Consider the following 21,687-nt stretch of genomic DNA (forward strand, 5'->3'; position numbering starts at 1 on the left):
AATTGCAGGGGAGGGGGGAGACAATTCCAGGGGGTGGAGAACAGTTACAGGGGAACACAATTGGAGGGGGAGAGGGTACAATTACTGGTGGGGGCAATTGCAGAGGGGAGGGTGAAGGGGGACAGTTGCGGGGGGGGAGGGGGGACTGTTGCTGGGCGGTGGGGGGACAATTGCAGGAGAGGGAGGGCACAGTTGCAGAGGAGGGGGGTACAATTGCAGGGGATGGGGGGGTGGAATCGTGGGGGGGGGGGAACACTTCAAACTGAATCATTTCAATCCTGAGCTTGTATTGAGACGCCGGTGGCTTCAGTAAATGTGTTTTTATTTTAAGCACAGCTGTCAGGGATGTCTGCTGTCAACAGGAGATGTCCTTACTGAGTTATGGATCATCATTAGAATTAGATCCCTTAGTGATTTTTTTTGGGAGGGTGGGGGGGAGGTTGATCTGGGAAAGGGGGCGTTCTCTGCATCACAACACGTGCTGTAAACGAGGAAGTAACACACACCCAGTACGGATTATATCCCTTAGTTTCACAGGAAGTGAATGAAAGAGTCTGGGGTTGATTTCTCTAGTTAGTTTCAGGTCAGTTGCCTCCCCCCCTCCCCCAGGGTGAGGGAAGAAGGGGGGGTGACTGGTCAGGTCAGTGCTTCTCCTGGCCCAGGTCTGTCTGTCTGTCTGTGTGTGTGTGTGTGTGTGCAGTGAGGGGGAGCAATGCTGTTGGTGCTTGGATGGTGATGATGGCGGATGGACAGAGAGACGGTGCTGAAGCCGGGCTGCCAGAACTGCAGCCTGCTCCGGGAGACCCCATCCCAAACTCCGCTGTGCTTCCAGCCCAGGGACAACCCGTCTCGAATGGGAAATGCCCGGAGCGGAGTGAACCTTCCGCCAACAGTGAGACTGGAGAGAGAAATCAGACTGCAACTCCCCGCAGCAGCATCATCAAGGTAATCACATTGGGAAGCTCTCTCCACATCCACCGCTGACTTTGCCTCAAATTCAGCTGTCTTAAATGAGGGAGGAGGTGGGGGTGGAATTCTGTTTAAATTCTTTGCTCAGTTAAAATACCTTTCTACAGATGTCCTGCCTGCCCCCTGTTTGAGGATTCTCCCTTTCTTTTCGCAAGTAACCTTGTTCAAAATTAAACCTCTATCCGTCATCCTCCCAGGACAGAGGGGAATCTCTCTCTAACACACTGTGTGTGTGTGTGTATATATGAGGATGGCGGGGGGTGGAAATACATGGAGAACAGACATTAATATTGTCATTGAAAGTATTTCTGACAGCGTTCAAAACTGAACATCGCAGCGACCAGGGTGCTGATTTAAAGTGTACGTGTGGGTTAGCTTGTTTTTGACTTGTCACTTGCTCGCTTCTCAGGGAGTGTCATTGTATATGTGTGTGTGTGTGTGGTTTTTTTTCCCTCTGTCCGGCTGATTTAACACGGCAGATTTATCCCATTGCCTTAAAAACAGTTTTTATTTGTTTCACGTTGATAGCAGCTCGGTGAACTTTCACTGCCCACCAAGACCCAGAGAGAGAAAATAATTTTTGTTACCAACTTTAATCAGCGTTGGAATTGGTGCCACTGACAGGCACCCACTGGTCTGACCGGGATCCAAGGCTTTATTCAGTAAATGGACCCCTTTCTCAGACTCCTGGTTCTGAAGTGGTTAGCGACCCTTCCTATGTCCAAAATGCATTGCCTTCCCCTCCTCCCCACCCCAACACACACACACACACACACACTTTACACACCCTGCTTCTCTGAACCCTTAATGGTGCACTTGTACTAAACTTGTGTCAGTTGAGCGGTAGGCCATAGCAACCTATCATTGAGTCCCTCCAGTGCAGAAGGAGGTAATTCAACTCATCGAGTCTGCACCAACTTGCTGACGGAGAGGGTGGGCAGATTCACCTGTCCTGCCCGCGATGGGAATTGGACCATAGGGCATGGAGCAGACAAAGGTCTGTTGACCTTGAGTCGAATTTTCCGGCCTTGAGGCGCATGCAGTAGGAAAATCCCTATTAAAGGAGCCTCGGTAAGATACCGGGCAGGATTTTCCAAATCCTGCACCCCAAGGCTGAAAAATCCCACCCAGTATACCTAGGACCTCTTAACCCTACCCTATACCCATAACCGCACATATTTTCCACGGCTAATCCATCTAGCCTACACACCTTGGGACACTAAGGGGCAATTTAGCATCGCTAATCCACCTAACCCGCGCGTCTTTGGAGTGTGGGAGGAAACTGGAGCACCCGGAGGAAACCCACGCAGTCATGGGGAGAACATGCAAACTCCACACAGTCACCCGAGGTCAGAATTGAACCCGGGCTCCTGGTGCTGTGAGGCAGCAGTGCTAATCACTGTGCTGCCCCTAATCAGCAGTCCTCATCACTACTTAAACTATCTTTGCCCTTTGGAGTTTTTTTCAAAAAAGATGACACTTTATTACAGAGAGGGAGGACCTGGAAATGTAAGTTATGTCAAATATGTCACCTGCTCACAAAAGGAACAGTTACTGAGCCAAATGTGGGATTCATTATTTCTCATCTTTTGCCACCTAGTGAGATCAGATTCTCTTTCTACTGTGATTATTTAACACAAATCATCACATCATCCGCTGGCCAAATTTCTCCAACCTAGTTATCTTCTCATGTGTTGCCAAATTCAATAAGCTGAGGGCTGGGCTTCACTGGAAGTTTTAGATTTCGAATTCACGTACAGCGAATTTCTCAAACTCCGCTGTGTTTTTTCAAGGAGCTGAGGGGGGTTGGGGGGAAATAAAGACCAATTGTCAGAGAGAGTTGGCGCAGACTCGATGGGCCAAATGGCTTCCTGCTGCACTGTAGGGATTCTACAATTCTATGCAGGGTTTAACCATGTCACAAACTGTAAGCATCCTTTTGTTTTTGCAGCTGAACTTTGAATGTGCATGAAACACATGGAATTTCCCAGCTGTACTTTATACAATGAGAGATAAAGATTCTGTGGTCAACAAACACTGTAACCAAAACCATGGAGTTTTCCCATTTGTCATTTGTGCTTCTCCTGTGGACATGACTGAAAAATCTTCTCTTTTTTTTACATGGCTGCAAAGTGACTAGCATCGTAAAGCTGTTCAGTATTTTTGCCAGTGTAAATTATTTTAATTAGTTAGACGGTCAGATGGGGAGGCACAGTGGTGAGCACCGCTGCCTCATAGCGCCAGGGATCTGAGTTCAATTCCTGGCTTGCATCACTGTCTGAGTGGAGTCTGCACATTCTTCCCGTCTCTGCGTGGGTTTTCTCCAGGTGCTCCGGCTCCCTCCCACAGTCCGAAAGACGTGCTGGTTAGATGCATTGCTCGTGCTAAATTCTCCATCGATGTACCTGAACAGGCACCAGAGTGTGGCGACCATGGAATTTGCACAGTAAATTTGTTGCAGTGTTAATGTAAGCTACTTGTGACGCTAATAAAGTTAAAAGTTTACTTATCAAAATTCCATTTTGTTCTAGAGATTAATTATCCCTCCTCATTCTAGGAATGTGAGGTGAATAACAGTATTCTGGCTATCATACCTCGCAAAATTTGGTGTGTCCAGTCTCTTCAGCATGCTCCCTAGCTTCCAACTGACCCACCAGCCCCTTTACATTACATTAACACTGCAATGAACTGACTGTGAAAAATCCCCTGATCAGCATCTGTTCAGGGGGAGAATTTAGCATAGCCAGTGCACCTAACCAGCACATCTTTCAGACTGTGGGAGGAAATCGGACAACCTGGAGGAAACCCACGCAGACACGGGGAGAACGTGCTGACTCTGCACAGACAGTGACCCAAGACTGGGAATTGAACCCGGGTTCCTGGTGCTGTGAGGCAGCAGTGCTAACCACTGTGCCGCCTTGATAAATAAAATGCGCTGTTAGTGTAATCAGTGATTGAAAACAGCAGCACGCTTTTTAATTAAATGTTGTATGCTCCACATCTGTAACACTCCTTACTGCATAGATTTGTGATTTACTGGTGTACTGCTACAGTGTTTTTTGCAATCCTTAGCGATTGTGATCAATACAATGCAGAATGCAAGCAAGCATTTACATTTTGCAAACAGGTCTACTTTACTTGCAGAAAAGCTGCATCATTTTACAGGAGAATGTGTCATCAGGGAATAATCCACTTGACCCAGCTGGGCTATATTTTCCATTGCTTCTGTTCGTCAATACGATAAATGAGGAAATGTAACTATAACCATGGCAGCTTTAACATGAGAAGAAAAACAACTTGTATCAAAATTGGTGAAGTGTAAAGAAAGATGTTGGAAATACGTAGCAAGCTAGCCAGCATCTGCAGAAGTGAGGTGTGTTAACACCCTTGGGTCGTTGGCAGAAAATTACAAGTGAAACGTTAACAAATGCTGGTATTTCCACCACTTTCTGGTTAGCTGCTGCCCCACAGTGCCAGAGACCTGGGCTTGACTCCTGGCTGGGGGTTACTCTCTGTGCGGAGTCTGCACATTCTCCCTGTGTCTGTGTGGGGTTTCCTCCTGCAGTCTGAAAGACGTGCTAGTTAGGTGCATTGGCCATGCTAAATTCTCCCTCAGTGTGTACCTGAACAGGCACCGCAGTGTGGCATCGAGGGGATTTTCTTAACAACTTCATTGCAGTGTTAACGTAAGCCAATGCATGACTAATAAATAAGAAACTTTGCTTTGTAAGTATATGGGGTTATTTGGATTGGGTGGAGGGGAGGGCCATGCTGAATTACCCCTTGGTGTCCCAGGAAGTGTCGGTTACATGGATTAGCCGTGGTAAATGTGTGGGGCTCCGGGGATGATAGGGTAGGGGAGAGGGCCTGGGTAAGATAAGCTGTCAGAACGTTGGTGCAGATTTGAGGGGAAGAATGGCCTCTTTCTGCACTGTAGGGATTCTGTGATTTTTAGATGTCCTGATTTGACTCCTTGGAGGTTTTGATTCTGAAGTGGCTCCTCTTTAATAATAGGAAATGTGTTCTGGATCCCTGTCAAGATCGATAACTTTTAAAAGAAATGAATCCCCAGGGAGCCAACAAAGAGAAAATTGATGGACGAGATTTCACTTTTTAAAACTGAAGGATTTGGTTTTAAAGAGAGAATGCAAGGTGTGTGGGTCATTTAAAAAAATAGAAAACAGAAGCTCAGGCAAGTTAAAGTTCAGTGTTAACTGATGAAGGAATATATTTATCAATAACACTCTATTATGATCTGTCAAATATTTCCAAACCCCTACTTTGTCCATTGTTAACAATGGACAGAGAGAAGCACAGAATCCCTACAGTGCCGTAAGAGGCATCTGGTCCATCGAGTCTGTACACATTCTCTGAAAGACCATCCCACCCAGGCTCTCCCGTCCATCCTATCCCCATAATCCTGAGCAATTACCATGGCCAATTCACCTAACCTGCACATTTTTGGAGTGTGGGAGGAAACCGGAGCACCAGTGGAAACACATGTAGGCATGGGGAGAATGTGCAAACTCCACACTCAATGCAATCACTCAAGGCTGGAATCGAACCTGGATCCCTGTCGCAGTGAAGCAGCAGTGCTAACCACTGTATTGCTATGCCATCCCTTTAGATCATGAAGTATTATCTGCTTTGAGTAGACCAATGATAACTTTCTCAGAGACCGTGTAACAGTGGGAGATACAAGTATATGAATACAGTAGCCATTTTTCTAAATGCTGCTTCAATGCCCAGACATAGTTGGAATGAGTGGCTGCTAGCCAGTACCTGTGGTCCTGGGAACGCAATTGTTTTTGATGGGAATGCCTTGGCTGCTTTAGTTTTTTTTTAAGGAACACCATTCTTCTGCAAGTAATTGTGTGCAAGTCTAGCAATTGTTCTTGGATAGTTGTGTAGTACACAGCAAGATTCCTCAAATCAGTTGGTTCTACATTTTGTGGTATTGGTTGAGAGAAGCTTATTGTCCAGAACGGGGAATAATTTCCTCGTGTGCAAGCAGCTCGCTTCATTGGATTTTACTTTAATCCACGCCTGGCCTAATGGAACAGGCCGATTAGTTTATGATCTATTTGAAGGGGCACCAAAAAGGAGTCCACCCTAAATCATGGAGCTAAACCGTGTCTTCGATTCAGAAATTTCTGATGAGTGAATGCTGTTCACGTGCCTTTCTCTGGATCTCATACCATTGTTTTAATTTCCCATTTTCCTCACTTGTTGGTCCATCATTATTACCCCAGAGTCACTTCTACATTTTCACTTTTGCCTTTTGTAAATTGAATCAAGAATGGTTTGCTCCACAATTCTACACATGGTGCATCTTGTTCTCTGCTCCTTTCCCTGAGGCATAAGGCATCAAGCTGGGTCTATTTCAATTAGAGTATAGGATACATTAGTATATGTCAGAGTGTCTCAGTCGACTATTCCCATGCACTGTATCTAATGGTGACAGTTAATAGGGACTCTTCTTTTTTTGGAATAACTCTTGCTTTGCAACTCTTTTGAAAGCTCTCACTTTTGCAAAAGTGGCATACTCTTGTAACTGTTACCATGTAGATGTCCTGGTTTGACTCCTTGGTAGTTTTGATTCAGAAAAACTCCCTGCTGGATGGATGATGGCAAGCGGGAAGGAATGACCAGATAGGAAGTGCCCTGCTTTTCAGACTTTTTTTTTGCCCCCTTTCTTTGGTCTGCATCCTCCCACAACGGGGCAGCTGAACTAAGGAACTCAGTCATGCATGTATTTAACGCTTATTCTTCACTCAATAATGCTGTGCATTTCTGCTTTTCCTGCACCATTCTCTATTTACGAGACTGAGAGAATGTCAGGACACGCTCGCAAGCACCTGGAAATGACACACTTTCAGTAGGAAGTCTAGAGTCTGAAGTAATGCTTGGTGAGGGAATGAACCTGGACAAAAGAGCAGAGACAGGATTTATCATGTTTGGAAGCGTGTGGCAGCCAGCTTGTTCATCGCTTCACTGCTATCCTTTGCTCCAATATACAAAGACAAAAATGAAATTGTTGGTAGATCTGGGATAGTAAGCAAATGAGGCCTGCAGTTTGACTTAAATATTTTTAACGTGGGACATTGCTTTCATGTTTGCATGTGATTTGTTCCAGTATGTGGTAAATAGTGAAACAAATGAAGAATGAATTACAGGTCCAACGAGGTGGGTGGCACAGTGGTTAGCCTCACAGCACCCAGGTTCCATTCCAGCCTCGGGTCACTGTCTGTGTGGAGTTTGCACATTCTTCCCATGTCTGCGTGGTGCTCTGGTTTCCTCCCACAGTCCAGAGATGTGCAGGTTAGGTTGATTGGCCATGTTAAATTGCCCCTTTAGTGGCAAGGGATTAGCAGGGTAGACACATGGGGTTACAGGGATTGAGCTGAGTGGGATTGTTGTCGGTGTAGGTTCAATGAGCTAAATGACCTCCTCATGCACTCTGGGGATGCTGTGCTTCGGAAGATTTAAGAAGGCAAATAGCATTTTGACCTTTTTATTGCAAAGGGGTTGGAGTTTAAAAATAGAGAAGTTTTGTTGCAATTGTACAAGGTGTCGGTGAGGCCTCATCTGGAACACTGCACAAGTTTTGGTCTCTGTACCTGAAAAAGAATACAGTAACAATGGAAGCAGCCCAAAGAGAATTCACCAGGTAGATTCCTGGGATGAGAGGGTTGTCCAGTCAAGAGAGACTAAATCATCTGTATTCCTTGGAGTTTAGAAGAATGAGGGATGACCTTATTCAAACATATAAGATCCTGAGGAGGCTTGACAGGGTAGATGGTGAGACGTTTTCACTAGTAAGAGAGTTTTGAACAAGGGGACATAGCTACAAGGTAAAGGATTGGTCATTTAAACCTGAAATTCCTTCTTGCAGAGGATGGTAAATCTCTGGAATTCTCTGCCCCAGAGGGTGTTAGAGGTTGGATCATTAGAAGCATTTAAAGCTGAAGTGGATAAATATTTGATTGGAGAATAGAAGTTATGGGGAAATGGCACAGAACAGGAGCTGAGGCTGGCATAGATCAATCATGATATTGAATGGTGGAGCAGGCTTGGAGGGCCTGATGGCCTTTTCCTGCTTCTATTTCTTGTATTCTAGATTGCCACCTCTAACATTGGCCCTTAAATTATTTTGTTCAATTTCTACTCTTATCTACGGCCTCAACTTGAGCTTTGCTTTTAATCAGCTTCTGATTTCTAATTCTCAGCCTCCGTTTTCTTGCACAAAGCCTGGGTCAGGTTCTCTTTTTCTAGCCATGTGCTGTCCAGGCTTTACCTGGGAACTGTGCCAGGCCCAGTTCCTTAGTTGTGCTTTTTGCAGAATGCATTGCAGACATTTTAGTGTGATAAGTGTTTCACCTTGCGCTTTTTCTCATCTTCGACCCGGAATCCAATGGCCCTCATCTGCACTGTGGCACGGTGGTTGGCATTGCTTCCTCACAGTGCCAGGGTTTGATTACCAGCCTTGAGTGACTGTGCGAAGCCTGCATGTTCTCCCCGTGTTTGCGTGAGCTTCCTCCGGGTGCTCCGGTTTCCTCCCCCAGTCCAAAGATGTGCGGGTTAGGTGCTTTGGTCATGTTAAATTCTCCCTCAGTGTACCCAAACAGGCGGTGGATTGTGGCAACTCGGGGATTTTCACAGTAATTTCAGTGCAATGTTAACGTAAGCTTACTCGTGACTAGTAAATAAACTTTATGTGGATGGGGTTGTGGGTTGAGTGAGGTACTTTGCTACATAATGCTCCTCTAATGGTCTAAACAAGAGTTGTACCATCTTTCATGAGAAGAATGCATATTTGATGTTCCCTTAATGGAAAGTGGAGTATTGTTACATTAGTAAGTCCTAAAGGTGCTTTAAAAGGGCATTGCTGTCTCTAAGAATGTATACAACATTGGTAAACATGTTTGCTATCCGTTGACCTTCAGCCCAAAAAAAACAGTCTGTACTTCCATTGGGTTTGAGTTGCTATGGTTATCAGCATAACTCATCGTCCTGTAAGTTAATTCACCCCATCTATCATACATGAAACTATATCAGCAACAAACGTGTAAAAAGCATGAGGGGAAAATGAATGCTGGTTCACATTCCTATTGAACAGATCTGCAAACTGTTGTGTTAGTGCAATCTGTGGCTATTCCTTATGATCATGGTTACAGTAATTTATTTGACATCTGAACAAACTGTGACAGGAACTTTATTAAACAGCATGCAAATTTGTGAATTGAAGTGCGCTGTAACTTTGCCTCCAGCATCTTTTGCACATGAGGGCATGGAGGCACAGTATAAAGCAAACTGGAAAATTAGGTTTAAGGGATAGGTTAATAGAGATGCAGTGGCAAACATGTTTCAGAATACACAAAGAAATAAATTCCAAGGGACTGACCCACTATCCATGGTTAACTTTTAAAAAAATAAGGATAGTATCAAACTTACTTATTAGTTCACAAGTCTTACATTAACACTGCAATGCAGTGTCTGTGAAAATCCCCTAGTTGCTACACTTTGGCAACTGTTTGGATGCATTGAGGGAGAATGTAGCCTGGCCAATGCACCTAACCAACACGTCTTTCAGATTATAGGAGGAAACCCATGCAGATATGGAGGCTGCCTCGCTAAATATTTTTAAGACGCGGGTTGATGGGTTTTTGATAAGCGGGGGGATTAAGAGTTATGGGGAGAGGGCGGGAATGTGGAACTGAGACACGACAGATCAGCCATGATCTTATTGAATGGCAGGGCAGGCTCGAAGGGCTGGATGGCCTACTCCTGCTCCTATTTCTTATGTTCTTATTTATGTCCTTATGAACGTGCAGACTCCGCACAATGAGGCAGCAGTGTTGACCATTGTGCCACCCTATACTTAACGAAAAAGTATATAATTTGAGCAAAGATGGATGGCCGGTCAGAGGACTGGACAGAGTATAAAAATGGCAAAGAAAGACCAAAAGAGGAAGGAAGAAGCTAGCTAGAAATATGAAGACATTAACACACTGAGCATTGATTCGAAGGAAAGTGAGCCTTGGGAGTTAACAATGGAAAATAAGGAGGTGGCAGACGAATTGTATCGGTCTTCGCTACAGAGAATACATGTAACATCCTAGAAATACCTGTAAACCTTGGCTTGTATCCACTGGAGTTTAGAAGTGTAAGAGGTGACTGGATTGAAGCGTGTAAGATCCTGAGGGGTCTTGACAGGATGGATGTGAAGAGGGATGTTTCCTTTTGCAGCGTAATCCTGAACTAAGGGTCAGTGTTTAAAAATAAAGGGACACCCATTTAGGACAGAGATGAGACAATTTATTTCTTTTGAGGGATGTGACTCTTTAGAACATGCTCCCTCACTAGGCAGTATCTTTGATTATTTTTTAAGGCAAGTGCAGATAGATTCTTAATAGGCAAAGCGGTGAAAGATTATCAGGGGTTGGCGGGTATGTGGAGTTGAGGCTACAGCCAGATGATCTTCAATGGTGGAGCAGGCTCGAAGGGCCGAATGGCCTAATTCTCCTCATTCATATGTTCCTACATCAGGCTGGGTTCAGACTTTCTTTTTGCCATATGAACAGTTGTGATATTGTCATGATATACACAGACATTTTAACATTTGATTACTTCACCGCACAATGCATTGGCAATTTATTTCTTCGAAGAATGTTGCTTAAGCATGTTATACATGACATATTAGCTGTAAAAAAAAAAGTATCAATAGTCTTGATTAATTATATGTGCTAAGAGTTCATGCACTTGAATAATCTTGATCTGAGTCACCGTGAGCATCCAGAACATGGGACATCCATTGGACACTTGACGTCAGCTGAAAAATTGATTTGTGAAGCACAAGCTTTGCTTTCACAGTTTGTGATGTTATCTAAAGTGCAAGATTATTTTAGCATCTCAAAATCACTCTCTGATAATTGCTATGGTACAAACAGCAGCGTTGCGTGACACAGTGTCAAATTGAAACTTTGCCATCCATTGCTTGGAAATGTACAAGTAAAGTGTGGTCGCAGTGTTTGAGTGGATACACACTGATAAACTTCAGCTCCTGACTCCAATCCTCTGATCTTTATCGCAAGGCGGGGGATGGAGCATAAAAGTTGGCAAGTCTCGCTACAAATGTACAGATGAGGCTGAACCTGGTATACTGCTTACAGGTTTGATCTCCTCACTTGAGCAAGAATTTACTTGTATTTGAAACTTGAGAAGGCTCAGGGAACATTGAGTAGGATGGGCCAGCTGTAATCAGAGTTTGAGAGCGTAAGAGTGCGGAAAGGATGTTCCCCTTGTGGGGCAGTCTCGAATGAGGGGGCACGGTTTCGAAGGAAGTGGTCTTCCTTTTCTTCCGAGAGTCGTCGAATCCCTACAGCTCAGAAGGAGACGTTCGGCCCATTGAACCTGCACCAACAACAATCCCACCCAGGCCCTATCCCCATAACTCTGTGTTTACCCTGCTAATCCCCCTGAGACTAAGGGGCATTTTAGTATAGCCAATCAATTTAACCCACACATCTTTGGCGTGTGGGAGGAAACTGGAGCACCCGGAGGAAACCCATGCTGACATGAGGACGTATGGAGTTTGCATAGACATCACCCAAGGCCAGAATCGAACCCGGGCCCCTGGCGTTGTGAAGCAGCGGTGCTAACCACTGTGTCACCATGTCACCCTCGCCTGACTCAGTCTGAATTGTTAGTCTTTGGAATTCTCTGCCACAGTGAGTCTAGCGACTGTTCACGCCACACTCTCGCTGCAGCAATGTTGGAGAATTCAGTGGCCAGCCAAATTTCTGTTCGCTGCAGTAGGATGGGAAAATCCCTCTGGCGTGAACAGTGATTAGGTTCTGGCCAGAGTTATCGAATATGTCCAAGGCTGAGCTAGTTAGATTTTTGGATTGTGGACACACACAAATCAGCCACAACCTTAAATGGCAGAGCAGGCTTGAGGGGGTCGCGTGGCCCACTCCTCCTATTTCATGTGATCTTCAAACTCTTGGAGCAGGCACTGTTCCTTGGGACCAGAGTAAATTTGTTGAACAGGAGACATGAAGCTACTAGAACCTGGAGCCCACCACTAACAGGAAAGATTTCTCCAGTGATTGTGCACATAGAGTGGAATCCAAGTACTGGTGATGGGGAACCGGCTGGTGAACCTATTGGAGTTCCACATCACCCCAGTTGGGGGAGGCCTGATGAAATTAAGTATCCTAGCACCGGTCTTCCTCAGGACCCTTGAGGTGGAAATCCTGGCTCCCGAGAGCTGATGCCCTATCAGAAATCAGAAGTGCTCTCCATTGCTTGTCAGCAACACTGAGAACAGTGGCATCTGCCAGTAGCACACTCATCAGAGGTCGAGGCGACCCAGGCCGTAGGTGAATGAGGTTGGGATTCACGTCATGGGGAGTGGGGTCACCAGTTGGGGGATGGGGGGGGGGTGATGTTTTAAGGGGAATGAGGATTGCTTAGAGTGGGCTCACACTCTTTTCCACCCCCCCCCCCCCCAACTCTATGGGATGGGGTGGCTGTGGTGGCACCCTCCTAATGCTGGGTGCCTCAATAATGGGCTGAATGCATTTGAACAAGGCACATCCCCACTCCATACCCTTGGGAGTCCACAAGCAGACCACATGACTTTAGCTTTCCATGTTCTTCGCTGTTGAATCCCAGTGGCAGTAGGATTGCCCACTCAAGGGCCTCAGTTAGCGTCTGGCTGAGTAGGCCATCCATGCGCCTTCCAGCCTCTGACTTAATCACGTGGGAAGGTGGTGGGATTCCCCACCAGACTCCATCCTGCCCAATTAAATGCCCTGCGGCCTCCACAGTTCATCTTTCTCTACACCCTAGCTATGACTGTAACACTACATTCGGCACCCTCTCCTTTCCTTCTCCCCTATGTACTCTATGAATGGTATGCTTTGTACACAAGAAACAATACTTTTCACAGTATCATGATGCAAGTGCTGATAATAATGAATCAAATCAAAAAACTCATTGGTGGGGGGGCATTCTGTCTGGGTGACGAGACCAAGTGTAATTTGGCGTGGAGGTCAGGGGGTAATTAAAACGGGGCATATAAGTCATAATCGCTCCTCATTTTAAAATAATACATTTTGTCCTTATTTTTATATTTGTTTTAAATTCCAACATGCACATTTCCAATGAATTTGGCGTAACATGATGTGATTGCACTCTGTCACCAGTGGTGGCGCTTCATTGTTTCCACTGACGATGTGCGTGACAGGTTTACATAGGCAATTTCCATTGTAAATGTGGACATTGCAACGTCTAATGGAAACTGGTGGCAGAAGTGCACGTGCGTGTCAGAGTTTGCATAATTTAAGTGTCTTCTGCAAAATATAAAAGCTCTATTGACAAAGGTGTAGCTACATTATAATGATGGAGGGAACCGAGTGTATGGTGTCGAAATTTGCTGATGACACCAAGATTGGTGGAACGGCAAATTGCGCGGAGGGTGTGGAGAGTCTGCAGAAGGATCTAGATAGGCTGGGTGAATGGGCCAGGAAATGGCAAATGGAATTTAATGATGGCAAGTGCGAGGTGGTCCACTTTGGTAGGAATAATGGTAGGAAGGACTATTACTTACGGGGCAAAAAACTGCAGCAGGCAACGGTGCAGAGGGACCTCGGGGTCCTTGTGCATGAGTCGCAAAAACCCAGCCTGCAGGTGCAGCAGGTGGTCAGGAAGGCGAATGGGATGCTGGCCTTCATAGCGAGGGGGATTGAATATAAAAGTAGGGAGGTCTTGCTGCAGCTGTATAGGGCATTGGTGAGGCCGCAGCTGGAGTACTGTGTGCAGTTTTGGTCGCTGTACTTACGCAAGGATATTTTGGCCTTGGAGGGAGTGCAGAGGAGATTTACTAGGCTGATGCTGGAGTTGAGGGGGTTGAGCTATGAGGAGAGGCTGAATAAACTAGGCTTGTACTCGTTAGAGTTTAGAAGAATGAGGGGAGATCTCATTGAGACGTATAAGATGATGAATGGGATGGATAGGATAGAGGTGGAGAGGCTCTTCCCGCTCAGAAAGGACAGTAGGACTAGGGGGCACAGCTTCAAGATAAAGAGGGGGCGGTTTAGAACGGAGTTGAGGAGGAACTTCTTCACTCAAAGGGTGGTGAATCTCTGGAATTCTCTGCCCGTTGAAGTGGTGGAGGCTACCTCGCTAAATATTTTTAAGACGTGGGTTGATGGGTTTTTGATAAGCGAGAGGATTAAGGGTTATGGGGAGAGGGCGGGAATGTGGAACTGAGACATGACAGATCAGCCATGATCTTATTGAATGGCGGGGTAGGCTCGAAGGGCTGGATGGCCTACTCCCGCTCCTATTTCTTATGTTCTTATGACAATAATGCATAATTATGCTGTGTTATTGGAATCCGAAATAAATTCAGGAAAGCATTGGCATTGTAATGTTACTCTGCCACAAATGTAATTTTTTCCCACTCTGCAACCAGTCCCTTTTCTTAAAAAAAAATGTACCTTTTTGTCTTCCGTTCAGAGGATCCTCATTGTAACTGTTCAATTATTTTACATCTCATTTAAAAGAAATTACTGAAGTGTTATTCCCGATGATGGGAGATTGGAACCTGGCCAATCCTCTGTGACATGCTGTGTAATTTGATGTACTTGCCTAGCTTGGATATGTTGCTCCAGGGAACTGCTGATTGCTAGTCAGACAACCCGGAAGGACTGACCAGGCAAGCACTCAGAGGGCACGATTTTCCCCCAAAAGTTCCAAGAGCCCAACGGGTGGCATTACAGGAGGTTTTCCTGCCTGGTTTCTGGGCAAGCTGAGTTCTGATAAGTACTCTGAGTCCTCAGGTGATTTGCGCAAGTGTGGGGGACACCTAATTCTGCCAGAGAGGCCACTGGACATGCACCAGTCCCCCAATATACCAGTACACTTTGAGACAGGTTGATGTGCCTCTCTCTCTTGCCCCAACATTCGATCGCTGGCCCCACCCTCTGATGCAGAGTCTCCTTCCCCACCCCGCTCTGCCTCTGCCTCACCTGGTCCCACCTCCTTGACACAGCCCGGTGAGCACTGCCAGTGTGCCAGGCTGGCACTGCCCCACACCCCAACTTCCCGGGGGTGGAGGGAGAGGAGGCAGGGAGGCTTCAATGACCTCCAGTCCCACGAGCGAGGCCATCACATCAGGTCCTGATTGCTGGGGACCACCAGTGATCCCCGCAGGTGAGGGTCTCCTCTGAGGAGGTCAAAAATGTAAGTGAGCCTGGACAGTGCTTCCCTGGGCTCGTTAAAGAGATGCAAATAGAGTTATAAATATTTAAATCAGCCTCACGTTGGATGCCACTTGTGATTCCCATTTTTAGCTTCCTGCTTAAACTCCCTGGCCTGCTACGCTGGTCAGGTAGCCTGGCGGGCTGGAAAAATTGCACCCAGAATCTTTCAGACTGTTGCCCCACTAGATGTGGTAGCTTAAACTGGACAAGCAATGGGGAACTTGTTGCTCCTTAGGGTCTAAATGGGGTTTCTGTGATCATGGTGAGAAAGTACCTTTGTGTGGGTGTTGGGTGAGGTCAGAATTGAACTTGCCTGTGATGCCCCTGTATGGCCAAAACACCTGAAAACGGATGGTTGGGGACTACTTCAAGAAGACCAATTGAACTGCCACCGCATTGAGGGCAATTAGGGATGGACAACAAATACTGGTCTTGCTCCCATCCCAGAAATTAATGGAAATTCCAATGCCTTTGGGAAATTTACTGACAAATTTGTCTGACAAATTTACTGGAGTTCTATGAGGATGTGTCTAGGGCAGTGGATAGAGGAGAGCCGGTGGATGTGGTCTTTCTGGATTTTCAGAAGGCGTTTGACAAGGTACCTCACAAGAGGTTATTGCAGAAGGTCAGGGGACATGGAGTTGGGGGTAGGGTGTTAGCGTGGATAGAGGATTGGTTGTCAAATAGGAGGCAGAGAGTGGGGGTCAATGGGTGCTATTCGGATTGGCAGTTGGTGACTAGTGGGGTGCCCCAGGGGTCGGTGCTGGGGCCTCAGCTATTTACCATTTATATAGATGATCTGGAGGAGGGAACCGAGTGCAGGGTGTCGAAATTTGCTGATGACACCAAGATTGGGGGAAAGGCAAATTGTGCGGAGGGTGTGGAGAGTCTGCAGAAGGATCTAGATAGGCTGGGCGAATGGGCCAGGAAATGGCAAATGGAATTTAATGTTGGCAAGTGTGAGGTGGTCCACTTTGGTAGGAAGAATGGTAGGAAGGACTATTACTTACGTGGCGAAAAACTGCAGCAGGCGACGGTGCAGAGGGACCTCGGGGTCCTTGTGCATGAGTCGCAAAAACCCAGCTTGCAGGTGCAGCAGGTGGTCAGGAAGGCGAATGGGATGCTGGCCTTCATAGCGAGGGGGATTGAATATAAAAGTAGGGAGGTCTTGCTGCAGCTGTATAGGGCATTGGTGAGGCCGCAGCTGGAGTACTGTGTGCAGTTTTGGGCGCCGCACCTGCGCAAGGATATTTTGGCCCTGGAGGGAGTGCAGAGGAGGTTTACTAGGCTGATACCGGAGTTGAGGGGATTGAGCTATGAGGAGAGGCTGAATAAACTAGGCTTGTACTCGTTAGAGTTTAGAAGAATGAGGGGAGATCTCATTGAGACGTATAAGATGATGAATGGGATGGATAGGATAGAGGTGGAGAGACTCTTCCCGCTCAAAAAAGACAGTAGGACTAGGGGGCACAGCCTCAAGATAAAGGGGAGGCGGTTTAGAACGGAGTTGAGGAGGAACTTCTTCACTCAAAGGGTGGTGAATCTCTGGAATTCTCTGCCCGTTGAAGTGGTGGAGGCTGCCTCGCTAAATATTTTTAAGAAGCGGGTTGATGGGTTCTTGATAAGAGAGGGGATTAAGGGTTATGGGGAGAGGGCGGGAAAGTGGAACTGAGCCACGACAGATCAGCCATGATCTTATTGAATGGCGGGGCAGGCTCGAAGGGCTAGATGGCCTACTCCTGCTCCTATTTCTTATGTTCTTATGAAAGTAACAAGGAAAGGAGAACCAAGTCAAAGATAAGATAGAAAAATAAGTTTTTGCAATGGCCTCTCTAATGGGAACTCTTTCAATTGTTTGTATATAATAGTGTGTGTAGATAAAGTAAAATAAACAGAAACAAGTGATTCATAATGTCCTATTGGTTGTCAATCATTAGTCAACATTAGGTTTCCAGATCTGTCCACACAGTAATTACAGCTTGTGGGTGATATAAGGACAGCTACGGAAAGAGATACTTAGATTGAGGCAAAGCCATTTATCAGCAAAGATCCCCTTCATGAATCAGTGCTGCTGCTTTGCAAACTCATGAGCCTCACTACCTTTTGGGAGGGAAGGGTTGTTGTTGCTAGCTGTTGATGGTCACAACACTTGAAATTTACGAGGAAGCTGCCACAGTTGTATGGTTGATAAATGGGGTAAAGATAATATAGCCCGATAGAAGACTTTTGTATTCAATGATGAAGTAAATAGCGTGGCTGGCACAGTGGTTTGCATTGCTGCCTCACAGCACCAGAGACCCGGGTTCAATTCTCGCTTGGGTCACTGACTGTGTGGAGTCTGCACGTTCTCCCCATGTCTGTGTGGGTTTCCTTTGGGTGCTCTGGTTTCCTCCCACAGTGTGAAAGATGTGCTGATTAGGTGCATTGGCCATGCTAAATTCTCCCTCTATGTACCCAAACAGGCACCGAAGTGTGGCGACGAGGGGATTTTCAAAGTAACTTTATTGCAGAGTTAATATAAGCCTGTTTAACACTAATAAACACACTTTAACTCCTCCTAAGATGCTAGTCAGTTAAGGGCAATTATCTCAGTAAGGGCAGCCATGGGTGGAGGCCTCTGCAGTATAATCTTGCATTGGATCTTTGGAGCTGAAATGAGAAGTTTATTCCAAGTCCAAATGAGCCAAATCATTGCCAGTCTGACATGGTCTCCATTCATCAGCAGATCCCCGGAGTGAGATTCTGCTGTATCAGACAAAGATGAAGGAGATGCAGCACACAAGTAGATGACAAGAGTACTTTTTAAAAAGAGACTACTTTTGATAACTAAACGTGAACTGAAATCCCAGGAGAGAACCTGAAATTGATCACAGAGTTCCACTCCCTGGTGAGATACGACTTGTCAAAGCACTGTAAATATGGAACAGTGGGCTTCCGTCAGCTGCGCTCTGTTTACAATAGGAGAGACTGTGCTTTTCTAAGACATACTGATTATGCTTAAAAAATTGTGAGACACGTAGTATTCAGAATAATTATAATTCTTCATCCGCCCACCTACTTTGCTTCTTGTATAATGTCATTGAGGAGGATGGTCTCATCTGATCCATGTACATCTCTGTGGGGTTGGCTGATTGCCATGTTAGTCCTCCCTTGTAAACTCTTCACATTTGAGAAGCTCCACAGGGCCAATTCATGGATATTGCGATGGCATTTTTGTAATGACTAACAGATCCCCCTTGGCTTTGCTCACTGTAAACGAGTGAATAACAAGATACCACCAAAGTGTTGTGGGAAAATCTTACAGGGAATAAGTATAATTCTTTTATTAATTCATGGGACATGGGCATCACTGGTGGGCCAGCATTTATTGCCCATCCCTAGTTGCCCGAGTTGAAAATCAACCACATTGCTGTAACTCTGGAGTCATATGTAGGTCAGATCAGGTGAGGATGGCAGATTTCCTTCCCTAAAGGATACAACATGAACCAGGTGGGTTTTTATGACAATCGATAGTGGTCGTCAGTAGATTCTTAATTCTGGATAATTTTTTATTGAATTCAAATTCCACCATCTGCATGACAGGATTCAAACCGGGGTCCCTAAAACATTAGCTGAGTTTCTGGATTAATGATCTAGTGATATTACCGCGAGGCCATCGCCTCCCCAGTAAATGTTTGGAAAAGCATGTAATGTGCAAGATTCTAATATGTTGCATGTCTTGAACTGTTGTGAAAAATAAACGACTCGCATCAGGATACTTAGATCAGTGGAGTTTGTCTTCAATAACCTTTATTGAAAGCAAGTGCACATCCTTGTGGTCTGATTTGCCGAAGTGTGGACAGGGGATAGCGTGGTAGGTATGTTTGATATTTGTGTAGCAATGGGCAAGGGTGTTTGGGCCTCTAGTGGAGCAGAAGACATATTGATGATATCTTGCTTCGATCATAATTGGCGAGGGTGAGCATGAGGTGTTTCACTTCAAGTACGATTCAAATGACCCACTAGGGAGCTTTACTCAAACAAAGTTTATTTCAGAATATAGTTGACATATAGCAATAAAAAAAATACAGAGGGTGCAGTCACATGGGATCCAAGGTAAGCTGGTAAGATGGATACAAAACTGGCTTGGCATAGAAAGCAGTGGAAGGGTACTTGTCTAACTGGAGGTTTCTGACAAGCAGTGTTCCACAAAGATCAGTTCTGGGGCCTCTGTTGTTTGTAATATATATAAATGATTTGGAGGAAAATATAGGTGGTTTGCTCGGTAAATTTGCAGATGATACAAAAATTGGGGGAGCAGTGGATTGTCTGAGGAAAGAGCAGGATATAAATTGATGGGAAACCTGGGCTGAAAAATGGCAGATGGAGTTTAATCTAGACAAATGTGAGGTGATGTGACTTGGAAGGTCTACTGCAGAAGGAAAATGTACAGTAAATGTAGAGCCCTTAGAAATATTAGCGTATAAAGCGATCTAGGTGTGCAGATCCACAGTTCCCTGAAGATGGCAACTCAGGTGGACAAAATGGTCAAGAAGGTGTATGGCATGCTGGCCTTCATCAGTCTGGGCTTTGAGTATACGAATTGGAAAATCATGTTGCAGCTGTAATAAGGCATTGGTTGGGCCGCATTTGGAGTATTGTGTACAGTTCTGGTTGCCACACTACTGGAAGGATGTTGATGCATTGGAAAGGGTGCAGAAGAGATTTACCAGGATGTTGCCTTGTTTGGAGCATATGGAGTATAAAGAAAGGTTGAACAAACTTGGGTTGTTTTCATTAAAGCATCGGAGGATGATGGGGGGAGTGGGGCGGGGGACCTGATAGAAGTTTACGAGATTATGACAGGCTTGGATAGAGTGGATAGTCAGCCTTTTTCCCAGGGTCAAAGGATCAATCACTTGGAGGCTTAGGTTGAAAGTGAGAGGGGACAAGTTTTTCACACAGAGGGTGTTGAATGCCTGGAACGTGCTGCTGGAGGAGGTGATGTAAACAGATTCTATAACAATATCCAAGAGGCATCTGGATAAATACATGAATAGACAGCAAATAGAGGGATATGGACCATGCAGAGGCAAGAAAATAAGAGAGGCATCTGTGTCGGCACAGATTTGGTGGGCCAAAAGGCTGTTTTTTAAAGTTATCTTATTAAGCCACCATGAGTTTTTTTTGTAAATGTGCTCCCTCCACATCAAAATAGTTTCAAAATTTGGGAAAGGGCTTCCATAATTTATTATTTGTTAACTCCTATGTTGATGAACACAGCCAAGAGCTCATTGCACATGCTCAATGTGTGCACATATGCATGCGTACACTGTACTCACCAGTATCCATGTGTACACTGCAAACAGAAAAAAAAACCCGCAGACAACAATATTGTCTAAAGCTGTTCAAACTTTGATTGTCAGCGAGCTATGTGAACCTGTATGTCATTCACCTTTTTTTCCTGATACACATTTAAAAGAGACTTCTTCATTGAAATCAGTAGTGGGTATGTGCCAGTTGTGACCAAGATTGAAATCCTGGTTTAATGTCCTTTTCCACAGAGCTGGATTGGAGGCTTAGATGCAGGTCTGGATTAAGGATTAAGATTTCTTCTAATGCTCTTCCCAGTCAATTCTGAGCTGATAACTAGTGGTTTGCTAATGTGCTTCCATTAAATAAGAAGATTAAAATATAATTCAAAAGGAGAAAAAGCTAGAAACATTCCAAGTCAGTCAATATCTCGTGTTTAAATTAATGTTTCAGGTACAAATTTTGATGGAAAAAGTGAAGCCAAAATCCTAACTTGTCTGCTAACTCTCCAGTTGCTCAGTCTCAAAGCTCAATGTTTTATCTTTTACCCTTTGTTTCATATTTCCAGTAACTGCAATTTATTTTTTTTAGAAATATAGTTTTCAGTATCTGAAGTTCTGCTTCTCTCAAAAGGCAATGTCGATATAGCTGAGTTGGCAGAGCGAAGCTGACAGTGTAGTTTCAATTCCCGTACCAGCTGAGGTTATTCATAAAGGCCCTGTCTTCTCAATCTTGCCCCTCACCTGAAGAGAAGGGCAGAATATGATCATCTGGGACTATGGCGATTTTACCTTTCGTTCAATATAAAGTTGTTGGGGGCACTGGGGTGACACAGTGGCACTGCTGCCTCACAGCACCAAGGACCTGAGTTGCTGTCTGTGTGGAGTTTTGCATGCTCTCCCCACGTCTGCGTGGTTTCCTCTGGGAGCTCCGGTTTCCTTCCATACTCCAAAGATGTGCAAGTTAGGTTGATTGGCCATGATAAATACCCCCTTAGTGTCAGGTGGATTAGAAGGGTAAATATGCAGGGTTATGGGGAAAGGGCCTAGGTGGGATTGTTGTCGGTGCAGACTCAATAGGCCGAATGACCTCCTTTTGCACTGTAGAGATTCTATGATACAAAGGTTGGCCACATTTTCTTTATAAGTCCTTG

At 45.3% G+C, this 21,687-nt stretch overlaps 1 protein-coding gene across 1 annotated transcript in view; it reads left to right on the plus strand.

The window, feature by feature from the left end:
- The first annotated feature begins 505 nt into the window (after window positions 1–505).
- LOC145359118 (inactive phospholipase C-like protein 2) overlaps window positions 506–21,687 on the plus strand; it is a 249,864-nt gene continuing 228,682 nt past the window's right edge. The window contains exon 1 of the mRNA XM_080213515.1: window positions 506–945. Within this exon, the coding sequence (XP_080069641.1) occupies window positions 730–945 (216 nt within the window). The 5' untranslated portion in view covers window positions 506–729. The remainder of the gene's footprint in view (window positions 946–21,687) is intronic.

The sequence above is a fragment of the Carcharhinus amblyrhynchos genome, chromosome 27, assembly GCF_965287045.1.
Source record: "Carcharhinus amblyrhynchos chromosome 27, sCarAmb.v2.hapA, whole genome shotgun sequence".
NCBI classification, from domain to species: Eukaryota; Metazoa; Chordata; class Chondrichthyes; order Carcharhiniformes; family Carcharhinidae; genus Carcharhinus; species Carcharhinus amblyrhynchos.